The 13,502-nt window shown below is 45.4% G+C and overlaps 1 protein-coding gene across 1 annotated transcript in view; it reads right to left on the bottom strand.

Moving 5' to 3' along the window:
• The window catches only part of esr1 (estrogen receptor 1), a 40,794-nt gene that overhangs the window by 19,771 nt on the left and 7,521 nt on the right, over positions 1-13,502 (bottom strand). Inside the window, exons 2-5 of the mRNA XM_048249741.1 lie at positions 8,383-8,581; positions 8,303-8,348; positions 6,331-6,447; positions 2,090-2,389 (exon numbers count right to left, since the gene is read on the bottom strand). Coding sequence (XP_048105698.1) covers positions 2,090-2,389; positions 6,331-6,447; positions 8,303-8,348; positions 8,383-8,581 — 662 coding nt within the window. The remainder of the gene's footprint in view (positions 1-2,089; positions 2,390-6,330; positions 6,448-8,302; positions 8,349-8,382; positions 8,582-13,502) is intronic.

The following is a 13,502-nucleotide window of genomic DNA, read 5'->3' as shown; positions in this document are numbered from 1 at the left end:
GTTGCTCTTGGTTGAGGTAATGTCCCAAAGATTTGTGTTGTCTAGGTTGCTCTTGGTTGAGGTAATGTCCCAAAGATTTGTGTTGTCTAGGTTGCTCTTGGTTGAGGTAATGTCCCAAAGATTTGTGTTGTCTAGGTTGCTCTTGGTTGAGGTAATGTCCCAAAGATTTGTGTTGTCTAGGTTGCTCTGTGTAAAAAAAAGGTCTGCGTAAAAGGGCTCCATCTTTGCCGTCGGAGCCAGGTGACGACTCGTGGCCGCAAGTTCAGCAGAAGGGCTAGCTGCAGGATTCAGGGCTAGGGCTGCCAGCCATGCTATGGGGCTTAACAAGTATGAGCTTCACATTGCGTACGGCACCACGCTGGCGCCGCCGCTAGGTTGCTCTTGGTTGAGGTAATGTCCCAAAGATTTGTGTTGTCTAGGTTGCTCTTGGTTGAGGTAATGTCCCAAAGATTTGTGTAGTCTAGCAACTCTCCGTTGGCTTGTGAGCTCCAGAAATCGAAACTGAATCAGGCCAATGAAATCGTGTATAGAGTCGTTAGGTGGGCTTAACATAATGATTGATGGCAGAGTTGCAATGGTTTGGCTCGTCAGGCTAGTTGCTGCAGGGCTCAGTGCAAAATATATGATTTGCAGTGCGGCACAGTCAAAATATATGATTTACAGTGCGGCGCGGTCAAAATATATGATTTGCAGTGCGGCGCGGTCAAAATATATGATTTGCAATGCGGCGCGGTCAAAATATATGATTTGTAGTAAAGCAGTGGGTCAAAATATGATTTGGTACGCGGGGCTGGGTCAAAATATATGATTTGCAGTGCGGCGCGGTCAAAGTTCAACATGGAGCGGCTAAGCGGCAAAATGCGGCAGGCCAGTTCTTGCGCAAGAATTACTAATGTCTCGTGTCTGAGGTTACTTTAGGGTGGCTATCTGCCCTGGTGGCTATCTGCCCTTGTCTGAGGGTAGTTTAGGGTGGCTAGGGTAGCTTACACACATCATACATACACATACACACAGACATATGACACACACACACACACACACATACATACATATAGGCACACAGACATATGACACACACACATACACATTGATAGGGTTAAGGGTTAAAAGGTCAGGGTTAGGGTCAGTGGCGCAAAAAGTGGGTATGCGCTATATGCGGCGATAGGGCGAGCAACACCATGGGCCAAAGTTTATGGTAAAAAAAATAAAAAATAATATATTTGGTGTATTCTATATGTGGCTACGTTTCTAAATCATTTCTGCCTTTCCTCGATGTTAAATAACATTTTAGAGGACTAACAGGCTAGAGTAGGCGCCCTATCTCATGAGATTCTATCATAGAATTTTGACATAGAAGAGGGAGTGGGGGCCCGTGGAGCTGAGGAGCAGGCACGAGTAGTGAGTTTTCGCCTATGGAAAAAGATGGATGCAGCAAAAAAAGCCAATGCTAAAATAGAAAAAAGAAAGAGAAAAATGAGATGGCATGTCAAGGGATGTGACAGCAGTTAAATAAGTGGATGGTGAAAAGCAACAGGTAGGGATTTAAAGTGTACGCCTGTGCTTGGAAGCACACGCTTCATGTTTCATGCTATTCATGTTACCAGACTAACTAGCTGCTTGCTGCTTATGCCGATTGAAACAGCCTATATTCAATTCATAGCTAGGTGGCTACCATGCTCATACTGCACTTTTAATGGCAAATTGCAAACAGAAATGTCACACTAGCAACAACTCATTACACGATTCCATTTCCTAACAAGACCCCCTTGTAATAACTTAACATTGTGCTGTCAATGTGGCTAAAACAAAGGTTAGAGTTGATCAGCCTTATCCGCTTTGTGAGCAACAGCTGGCAAAAGGACGCATGAGAACCGTTTAGACTCTCTTTAAAGTGACAATGCGACATTTAACAATACTTCAAGTTCAAATCGGCAGAATTTCTTAAAAAATAATAATATGTAATACATTATTAGCCTTTTGTTTTACTTTAGTTGTTTGTGTTTTTCTTTTTTTTTTGGGGGGGGCCAATTTGTTGTTGCATACCCCTCAAAAAATGGGTAGCTGCGCCCCTGGTTAGGGTAGTGCCCACCTGGGATCCTCTTGGCCCAGGCGATCATGTGGACAAGCTCCTTGTCGGCCATGCTGGTGAGGAGTGTCATCATGCTGAGCTCGGTGTAGGGCTGCGAGGGCTTCTGGCGTGAGCACAACATCGGGGGTTCCGCCACCAGCAGTAGCTGCAGTACCTCCCCCGGGCCACCAGAGGGCACTGCCAGCCTCCGCAGGCCCCCCAGCAAGGAAGCTGGCCTTTGCAGTGGCTCGCCATATGCTCGCTCGCCAAGAGGACGCTTCTCCCGCCGCATCACCCTCCTGCCACGCTCCTTACGGAACCCTGAGGGAGAAAACAACAGAGTTCCGGAATAATAGGAGTAACAGAGAGAGTCGGGAATAATCGGAAAGAGCTCGGGAATAATCAGAGTTAATAAGTAAGGGATAACGGCCACCGAGGTGTCCTACGGAATCAATGGACGAGGCAGAAGCAAAGAACTTCCTGACGCGTAAGCATTGTCCATTAATTCCGTATGGCTCCACTGGCGATCTGTAGCCACCCTCATCAAATTCAAATCGCTAATACTTGTGTTGGGTCAGATGACTTTGAAATATAATCCATTACTAAGTACAGAATACATGCAAAGTTTTGTATTCAGTAATGTAATCCATTGGGTTACAAAATTGTTTCAGCAATATTCTTTTTCACTTTAAAGCAACACAATGTAAGTTTCTTTTTACCTTAAAAGAATGTTCCAGAGCAAAGTTTTGTAATCAGTAACGTAATCCATTGGTTTACAAAAAACAACCTAGGGTCTATTTCCTGAAGCTAACAGGTTCAAACTGTTGTTTGAGAGCATAATTACATTAATTGGTGCAGTTATGGTCCGTGTATCATTCGTTCATTTGATATTCAATTGGGAATCCAAAATAAAAAAAAAAGACTGGTTATTTCATTATTTGTTTATGAATGTGATACAAACAAACAAATAATGCTTTGTTTTTCAGACTTTTGATTTCATGGTCAGATCAAAAGTAGAACATTTAGGCCTCAGAGCTAAAACTAATTTTGATATTTATTTTTTCCGATTGCTGTGACCCGGAAATATTTTATTGAATTCCATTTTTAGTTGCTAATGACACTGGTATTGTCAGTCCTGTGTCTTTTTTAGTTGCTAATGACACTGGTATTGTCAGTCCTGTGTCTTTTGGAAGAAATCAAGAAGGTGAGCAGAAAAAAGATGAAACTGAGTTATTAAATCCATATGCCATCAACACCTCCATATGCCCTGCCATCAACACCTCCATATGCCCTGCCATCAACACCTCCAACTGAGTTATTAATCAATATGCCCTGCCATCAACACCTCCAACTGCGTTATTAATCAATATGCCCTGCCATCAACACCTCAATATGCCCTGCCATCAACACCTCCAACTGAGTTATAAATGAAATCAGATGTCATCAACACCTCCATATGCCCTGTCATCAACACCTCCATATGCCCTGCCATCAACACCTCCATATGCCCTGTCATCAACACCTCCATATGCCCTGCCATCAACACCTCCAACTGAGTTATTAATCAATATGCCCTGTCATCAACACCTCCAACTGAGTTATTAATCAATATGCCCTGCCATGATGTCATAGCTCGCTCTGATGTCATAGCTTACTCTGATGTCATAGCTCACTCTGATGTCATAGCTCACTCTGATGTCTTAGCTCTCTGATGTCATAGCTCACTCTGATGTCATAGCTCACTCTGATGTCATAGCTCGCTCTGATGTCATAGCTCACTCTGATGTCATAGCTCGCTCTGGGAGCATCTATGGGTTCTGCAGCTGCTCTTGCTACCAGGCAGGCCAGAGATAGGCTGTCGGCTCCCTGCTGGACAAAGGCCAGTGATAGGCTGTCAGCTCCCTGCTGGACACCAGAGCTCGGATCCTGCTGCGTCCTGCTCTCACAGACAGAGCTGTTTGGGAACATGCACTTGTACACACACACACACACACACACACACACACACACACACACTACATGAAGCTGCACGGGGTAACACTAACACACACACACACACACACACACTCTACATGAAGCTGCACGGGGTAACACACACACACACACACACACACACACACACACACACACACACCACACCACACACCACACACACACACACTCCTGCTGCATCCTGCTCCCACAGACAGAGCTGTTTCGGAACATGCACTTGTACACACACACACACACACACACACACCACACACACCTGCTGCGTCCTGCTCTCACAGACAGAGCTGTTTGGGAACATGCGCTTGCACACACACACACACACACCGATCCATCCACACACACACACACACACTCCTGCTGCGTCCTGCTCTCACAGACAGAGCTGTTTGGGAACATGCACTTGTATACACACCACACACACACACACACTCCTGCTGCGTCCTGCTCTCACAGACAGAGCTGTTTGGGAACATGCGCTTGCACAAACACACACACACACACACACCGATCCATCCACACACACACACACACACACACACACACACTCCTGCTGCGTCCTGCTCTCACAGACAGAGCTGTTTGGGAACATGCACTTGTACACACACACACACAAACACACACACACACACACACACACACACACACACTCTACATGAAGCTGCACGGGGTAACACTAACACACACACACACTCTACATGAAGCTGCACGGGGTAACACACACACACACACACCACACACACACTCCTGCTGCATCCTGCTCCCACAGACAGAGATGTTTCGGAACATGCACTTGTACACACACACACACTCCTGCTGCGTCCTGCTGCGTCCTGCTGCGTCCTGCTCTCACAGACAGAGCTGTTTGGGAACATGCGCTTGCACACACACACACACACACACACACCGATCCATCCACACACACACACACACACACACACACACACACACACTCCTGCTGCGTCCTGCTCTCACAGACAGAGCTGTTTGGGAACATGCGCTTGCACACACACACACACACACACACTCATCCACTAACACACACACCAATCCATCCACACACACACACACACACACACACACACACACACACACACACACCGATCCATCCATCCACACACACACACACACACACACACACACTCCTGCTGCGTCCTGCTCTCACAGGGAACATGCGCTTGACTGAGCTGGCCTTAAACTCGCTCCTTGTAGGTGATGAAGGAACTGATCAAAGGTTCACTAAGGATACTTGAGGAACTGCTGCTCTCAGCTCAGGAGCCGTTAGTTTCAGACCCTTCAGGAGCACACATGTGTGTGTGTGTGTGTGTGTGTGTGTGTGTGGTAATCACTAGATTAAGCATTAGCAGCTGTAAGTAGTGTTAGGAGAAAAGCACACATGTGTGTGTGTGTGTGTGTGTGTGTGTGTGTGTGGTAATCACTAGATTAAACATTAGCAGCTGTTAGTAGTGTTAGGAGAAGAGATCCTCTCAGAAGAGCTGAGTCTTCAGGAGGTTTTTAAAGATGGAAAGGGATGCCCCTGCTCTGGCAGGAACGGGTAGCACATTCCACCAACAGAACGACAGATGAGAAAGGTTTGGATTGCCAAGAGCGTACAGGTGGCAGAGCAAGGTGGCATTCAGGAGAGGAGAACACTAGGGAGGTGGCATATGCAGCACTAGGCAGGTGGCATATGCAGCACTAGGGAGGTGGCAGCACTAGGGCAGGTGGCATATGCAGCACTAGGGAGGTGGCAGCACTAGGCAGGTGGCATATGCAGCACTAGGCAGGTGGCAGCACTAGGCAGGTGGCATATGCAGCACTAGGCAGGTGGCAGCACTAGGGAGGTGGCATATGCAGCACTGTGTGTGTGTGTGTGTGTGTGTGTCTGTCTGTGTGTGTGTGTGTGTTCATCTAATAGTGTGTGTCTGTTTTCGCTGCATTATTGTGTTTGTGTGTTTGGTGTGTCTGTGTGTTAGTAATGGTGTGTGTGTGTGTGTGTGGTTTGTGTGTTTGGTGTGTGTGTGTGTGTGTTATTATTAATGGTGTGTGTGTGGTGTGGCGTGTGTTTTGTGTGTGTGTGTGGTGTGCGTGTCTGTGTGGTGTGTGTGCGTATTCGTGTGTGTGTGGTGTGCGTGTCTTGGTTATTGTGTGTGTGGTGTGTGTGTGTGGTGTGTGTGTGTGTGTGTGCGTGCGCGTGTGTGCGTGCGCGTGTGTGTGTGTGTGCGTGTGTGTGTCTGTGCGTGTGCATGTGTGTGTGTGTGTGTTCTTCTCACCTCCCTTCATCATGCCCACTTCGTAGCATCTCCTGAGGCGGCAGGCCTGGCAGCTCTTTCTGCGGTTCCTGTCGATGGTGCACTGGTTGGTGGCCGGACACATGTAGTCATTATGACCTGGATACACACACACACACACAAACAAACACAAACACACACTCACACAGACAAAAAAAAATTAAACACACAAAAAAAAAAAATAAATAAATTGTTTTAAATACGAATTCTATCTATTTTAGTACAACGGAGTATTAGGGCCACACATGAAGAAAAAAATATATTTTTGCCATGACGAGATTAAACTTGACATGTCGACTTTAAAATCGACGCGTCAACTTTGAAACTCGATATTTTGAGAATAAAGTTGACATATCATATTGACTTTAATCTCGACATTTTATCTTGACATCAGAACTAGTTTGGAGAGCGACCGCTCCAAAGGGTAGGCTAAAACTGGGACGATTGAAAAGGAGGACGAGTGAAACATCCCAGTTTTCTTCGAGTGCAACAATGATAGACGTACATCATTTGGACAAAACATAGAACATATGAACCTCAGTTGCTCAGACAAATACTTTACTGTTATATCCTTTATCACGGAGTTATTGGCAATAAATGTTCAAAATAAACTTCATTAGCGGTTTATTCATTTATTTTATTATTAAAGAGTGTTTTTCATGTGTTTTCAAGGTTCGATTTGCTTATTAGCCTAGACTACTAAGTGCTCTCCCCAATCCCAGACTTTCACATTGCATGTTTGTTTGTAATGGATGCAAAACTCGGCTATCGCTGAATGTCTATGGAGGAACTAATGAAGCTGTCGTCCCGACCAGGCAACCCCATATATTCTAAGTTTGCACACATCTGTGTTTATACTATATTTTATGCAGCTGGAAAAGCAGTTTTAGAAAGATGAGTTTTGCCATAACCTATGGAGAGTGACGGCCTGTGGGTCACCAAGGCCACTTATGTGCGGTTGCAATTACCCACATAAAAATAACTTGTACTATAGAAACAGTAGCCTATATCATTGGAAACACATATTATTCTAGCTATATAAATGGCATAGTGCATGGTATTTCCATAACCGCAAACCAGAGCTGTTCAGACCAATCAAATTGGGCTTTACGATGATGGAAAGGTGAGCAACAGTGCCTCGTCTATTGCGTCATCTGAACACGCTTAGGTTGATTTTGTTTGCAACAAAAATGTTGACGTGTGTGTGTGTGTGCGTATGTGATATGCATGTGCAGCCTGGTCTTTCAGTGTCCCGTTGACACAAAATTATTTAAAAAAGAAAAAAACAATTTGGAAGAAAAGCGTTGCTAAGCGCGGTGGTCTGTAAAAATGTTGCTGGTAGCGGTGGTCATAATAAAAAATGTTGCTAGCGTGTGGTCATAATAAAAAACGTTGTTAGCGCGGTGGTAATAAAAAACTTTGCTAGCGCGGTGGTCATAATAAAATAATAAAAAACGTTGTTAGCGCGGTGGTAATAAAAAACATTGCTAGCGCGGTAGTCATAATAATAAAAGGTTGCTAGCGCGGTGGTAATAAAAAACGTTGCTAGCGCGGTGGTCATAAAAAAACGTTGCTAGCGCAGTGGTAATAAAAAAACGTTGCTAGCGCGGTGGTAATAAAAAACGTTGCTAGCGCGGTGGTAATAAAAAACGTTGCTAGCGCGGTGTTCATAATAAACACTTGGTGCCACAGTGACACTGTCTTGTCCCAAAACGTATTGCTACTAACCCTAACCCTAACCCTAAGCTTAACACTTGGTGCCATAGTGACACTGTCTTGTCCCAAAACGTATTGCTACACCACATACGTTCCTCCAGCTGCCAAATTCCACATTAACCACTGTGTGTGTGTGTGTTTGTGTGTGTGTGTGTGATATGTGTGTGTGTGTATGTGATATGTGCGTGTGTGTGTATGTGAAATGTGTGTGTGTGTGTGTGTATGTGATGTGTGTTACCCTGGATGCTCCTCTTGAAGAAGGCCTTGCAGCCCTCGCAGGACCACCCGTGAATTGGTAGCGGGCGTGAGTCATGACACGAGCGCCGGTAAGCGCATCTCTTTAGCTGCTCCCGCAGTACACTCCTCCGGCCTGGAGGGGCAGTAGCGCATCTCTTTAGCCACTCCCGCAGTACACTCCTCTGGCCTGGAGGGGCAGTAGCGCATCTCTTTAGCCGCTCCTGCAGTATACTCCTCTGGCCTGCAGGGGCCGCCACTTAACTCCTCATGCTCACTCGACCTGCGGGTCACACCAGAGGTCATGGGAGAAAGGTCAGCTGTCAATCGCTGGTGAGAGAAGTACTGTGTGTGTGTGTGTGATATGTGTGTGTGTGTGTGTGTGTGTGTGTGTGAGTGTGTGTGTGTGTGATATGTGTGAGTGTGTGTCTGATATGTGTGAGTGTGTGTGTGATATGTGTGAGTGTGTGTGTTTAATATGTGTGTGTGTGTGATATGTGTGAGTGTGTGTCTGATATGTGTGAGTGTGTGTGTGTGTGTCTGATATGTGTGAGTGTGTGTCTGATTTGTGTGAGTGTGTGTGTGTGTGTGATATGTGTGAGTGTGTGATATGTGTGAGTGTGTGTGTGTGTGTGTGTGTGTGTGTGTGTGAGATATGTTTGAGTGTGTGTGTGTGTGTGATATGTGTGAGTGTGTGTGTGTGTACAAAAGTTTTGTACAAAATAAATTATTTCTCCAGCCTGGAAAATGGGATTTTACAATGCCATTGCTGGTGTGAGTGTGAGTGTGAGTGTTTGTGTGTGTGTGTGTGTGTGTGTGTGTGTGTGAGGTGTGAGTGTGTGTGTGTGATGTGTGTCTGTGTGTGTGTGTGTGTGTGTTTCCTCATTTGAGGGTTAACCCAACAAACAGCCATCAGACTCTGTGTGTCTAATTGTATTTCCTGACGTTCTCATTGTATTATTTTCTTTTTCCAAAGGATAAGAGCGAAGATGTGTGTTCCGTGTTCCACAGTGTTCTCACGTCAAGGTCACCTGACACACACACAAGGTCAAGGTCACCTGACACACACACACACACCTCACACACACACCTCACACACACACACACCTAACACACACACCTCACACACACACAACTCACACACACACACACACACACACACACACCACACACACACACACACCTCCACACACACACACACCCCACACACACACCACACACACACACACACCTCCCCACACACACACACACTCACACACACACACACCTCACACACACACACACCTCACACACACACACACACCTCACACACACACACACACACACACCTCACACACACACACACCTACACACACACACACACACACACACACACACACCTAACACACACACCTCACACACACACACAACACACACCTCACACACACACACCTAACACACACACACACACAACTAACACACACACACCACACCACACACACACACCAGACACACACACCAGACACACACCTCACACACTTCACACACACACACACCTCACACACACACAACTAACACACACACCTCACACACACACCTAACACACACACCTCACACACACACACACCTCACACACCTAACACACACACCTCACACACACACAACTAACACACACACCTAACACACACACACCTCACACACACACCAGACACACACCTCACACACTTCACACACACCTCACACAGACTAGATGGTTAAGGTTGTTGTCCTCATAAGATAAACGTCTACACAAAACCGCCGGGTGAGGCTTCACATTTAATTTGTGTAGAACACAAAACATTATTGTCAAAACAGTTTATTAAATCAGTCGCATGAAATAAGGAGACTACAGACAATTTGGTTTTCAATTCAACTGTTAAACTAATAAAGTTCATTTTATTAAGGTATGTGACTGCGTTAGACATAGATTGTAGTAGCTAATATTTAACTAAGTTAAGCTAACGGTGTGCTTCTAACTTAGCCACAAAAGGCTGATCCATTGTGCACATAAATCGTGACAGGGGAAAGAAAAACACATTTTAATATGATAAACAAATGGTTTGGTTTGTTCTGACAAGCAGCGTGCCAGGTCAATTGCGGTGGCTGAGTTGAGGGGTGGGACTATGTAGTCATCAAGCAGCGTGCCAGGTCGAGTGCGGTGGCTGAGTTGAGGGTGTGTGTGGGTGGTGTGTGTGTGGGTGGCGTGTGTATGGGTGGTGTGTAGACGCAAGGCCTAACCGATAAAATAAAGCGTTGTGTAGACGGGCCCACAGCTCCTCTAAACCCTGAGCCTGAGGCCTCCGCTACACTGAATCAGTTTCCATATGGGTTTTCGGATCAAATACGATCTGCGTCCACAAACGCTGTATCAGTTTGGGAAGCCTTAGAGACCTGCATTCAAATCCGTAATTCTGATTCTTGAAAATCATGACAAACGCACAGTCAACAAGTACAAAAGTCATCACGTATGAGCACAAGGGAATAAATAACCATCAAATCAAATCTGCAAACTGGGGGGAAATGGGCCGTGAATGTTTGCCAAGTTTACTGCCAGGGTGTGGACGCATTGTCTCCCTGTTCATAGGCTACATCTGCAGAGAGTTAGCACACCAGCTGTTCATAGGCTACATCTACAGAGAGTTAGCACACCAGCTGTTCATAGGCTACATCTACAGAGAGTTAGCACTCCAGCTGTTCATAGGCTACATCTACAGAGTTAGCACACCAGCTGTTCATAGGCTACATCTACAGAGAGTTAGTACACCAGCTGTTCATAGGCTACATAGTTAGCACACCAGCTGTTCATAGGCTACATCTACAGAGAGTTAGCACAACCGTGTTTTGGGTGAGCATGCTGCGACTTGGCTACCGGTACCCCAATATGTAGGATAATTAGGCTATTGCATAGCATTATAATCTGTAGGATAATTAGGCTATTGCATTGCATTATAATCTGTAGGATAATTAGGCTATTGCATTGCATTATAATCTGTAGGATAATTAGGCTATTGCATAGCATTATAATCTGTAGGATAATTAGGCTATTGCATAGCATTATAATCTGTAGGATAATTAGGTTGATGGTGATTTTCATGTGATTTCTTCTTTACATGGGCCTATTGATCGCTATGGCAGCAGATATGCTATTGATCGCTACGGCAGTGTGATCGCTATGGCAGCGGATATCCTATTGATCGCTATGGCAGCGGATTTCCTATTGATCGCTATGGCAGTGTGATCGCTATGGCAGCGGCTATGGGAGTGGATAACCTATTGATCGCTATGGCAGCGGATATCCTATTGATCGCTATGGCAGTGTGATCGCTATGGCAGCGGATATCCTATTTATCGCTATGGCAGTGTGATCGCTATGGCAGCAGATATCCTATTGATCGCTATGGCAGTGCATCAGGCCTACTCCAATTTACACAGAATGCCAGGCAGCTTTGTCGATGAACCACAAACGAATAAAACAGCTTACCTCATGCGATGGACATTCTAATGATCAGAGGGATCAGATTCCAAAAATAATTCTGTGGAAATGCATGGATGGTAGCTGCAACTGGAATCCATGCATTTCCACGGAATTGTTTTTGGAATCCGATCCCTTATCATACCTGTTCATTCGTACTCTTCGCTCGACTTATCGTCTGTTACATCCTGGCTCAGAACGTAACAAAAACCAAGGAGGACACGGACACGAAATTGCCAAAATAATGAAAGAATTTACTTCAACAGAAGGAAAACTATATACAACCGCCACAATGTATGGGTTAGTCAGTAGATCAGTAGTGTTAAGCAGTGTCGGCATGCAATGTTAGAATAATGCAGAATGAATGTATGAAAAGAAATCAAATACAAGACAACTCATAACGAAGGCAAGCGGCAGGCGTCGTCTGGAGTCACCAGCCATTAGCAGCAGCACGCTACCATATTGTCAAAGTCCGGCCTTTTTTAAAGGCAGCAAATCAGGTGCGGCCTTAATAGGCGCCAAAGCCACGCCTACAGGCGCTCGCAGGAGCAGCAGCAGCAGCGCTCAGAGTCGTCACACGCCCCCCCTCAAAAGAAAACGAAGAGCCTCATGGGATCGTAGTTTTCGAAGCAAACCAAGCGCTCATCTCCTCTCCAGCAACTCTCCATTTCCCTGTCCACCCAGCAACCATAGCACCTAGGGCACATTAAGGATGGAGAAAAAAAAAAAAAAAAAAAAACACGCACCACAGCATCACACATAATTAAGCGCGGGACAGTGCATCTGCCACAACATTATCGGAGCCCTTGATGTGTCTAATGTCTAAACAATAAGATTGTAGAAATAGAGACCAACGAACTAAGCGCTGATTTGGACATTTCAAAGAATTCAAAAAAGTCAAAGGGTTATGGTCAGTGAAGATGGTCAATGCTACACCAGAATTAATGTACACAGCGAAATGTTGTAAAGCCCAAATCAAAGCTAAAGCTTCCTTTTCTACAACTGAATAATGCAGCTGATATGAACAGAATTTCTTTGAAAAGAAACAAATGGGATGAAAGACTCCCTGATCATCAGTTTGGATTAGCACAGCGCCAGCCCCGACGTTACTGGCATCAACCTGTAACGAAAAAGGTTTATCAAACCGTGGAGCGGCCAAAACAGGAGCAGAACAGAGAACAGACTTAACATTTTCAAACGCCATCTGACAATTTAATGTCCACACATACTTCTCCCCATCCCTTAAAAGAGAGGTCAAAGGGGCCATAACAGTCGAGAAGTTTCGGCAGAAGCACCGATAAAACCCAACTAACCCCAAAAATCGGCGCAAATCTTTTTTGTAGCGGGGGCCCGGATACTGCTGAATAGCCCGCGATTTTTGCATGAATAGGGCGCGCCGCCCGTTTCCAACAATTTTTCAGTGCGTTACCGTGCCAGGTTCACCGTAAGCTGCGCCTCGGTCAAGCGATCGAACACTGACTTGAGCTTCTGCAAGTGCGAAACCCAAGTAACACTACAAAGGACCAGATCGTCAAGATATACAGCACATCCATCTAAACCAGATATTACGCGATTCATAAGTCTCTGAAAACTTGCTGGTGCGTTACGTAACCCGAAACTCATTACTGTATAAGAATACAGTCGAAATGGTGTAATAAAAGACGAGATGTCCCGTGCTCTAGCTGTAAGCGGCACTTGCCAATAACCTTTTAAA

This window comes from Alosa alosa, chromosome 8 (assembly GCF_017589495.1).
Source record: "Alosa alosa isolate M-15738 ecotype Scorff River chromosome 8, AALO_Geno_1.1, whole genome shotgun sequence".
In the NCBI taxonomy this organism is placed as follows: Eukaryota; Metazoa; Chordata; class Actinopteri; order Clupeiformes; family Clupeidae; genus Alosa; species Alosa alosa.
This window is presented reverse-complemented; position numbering and strand designations above follow the sequence as displayed.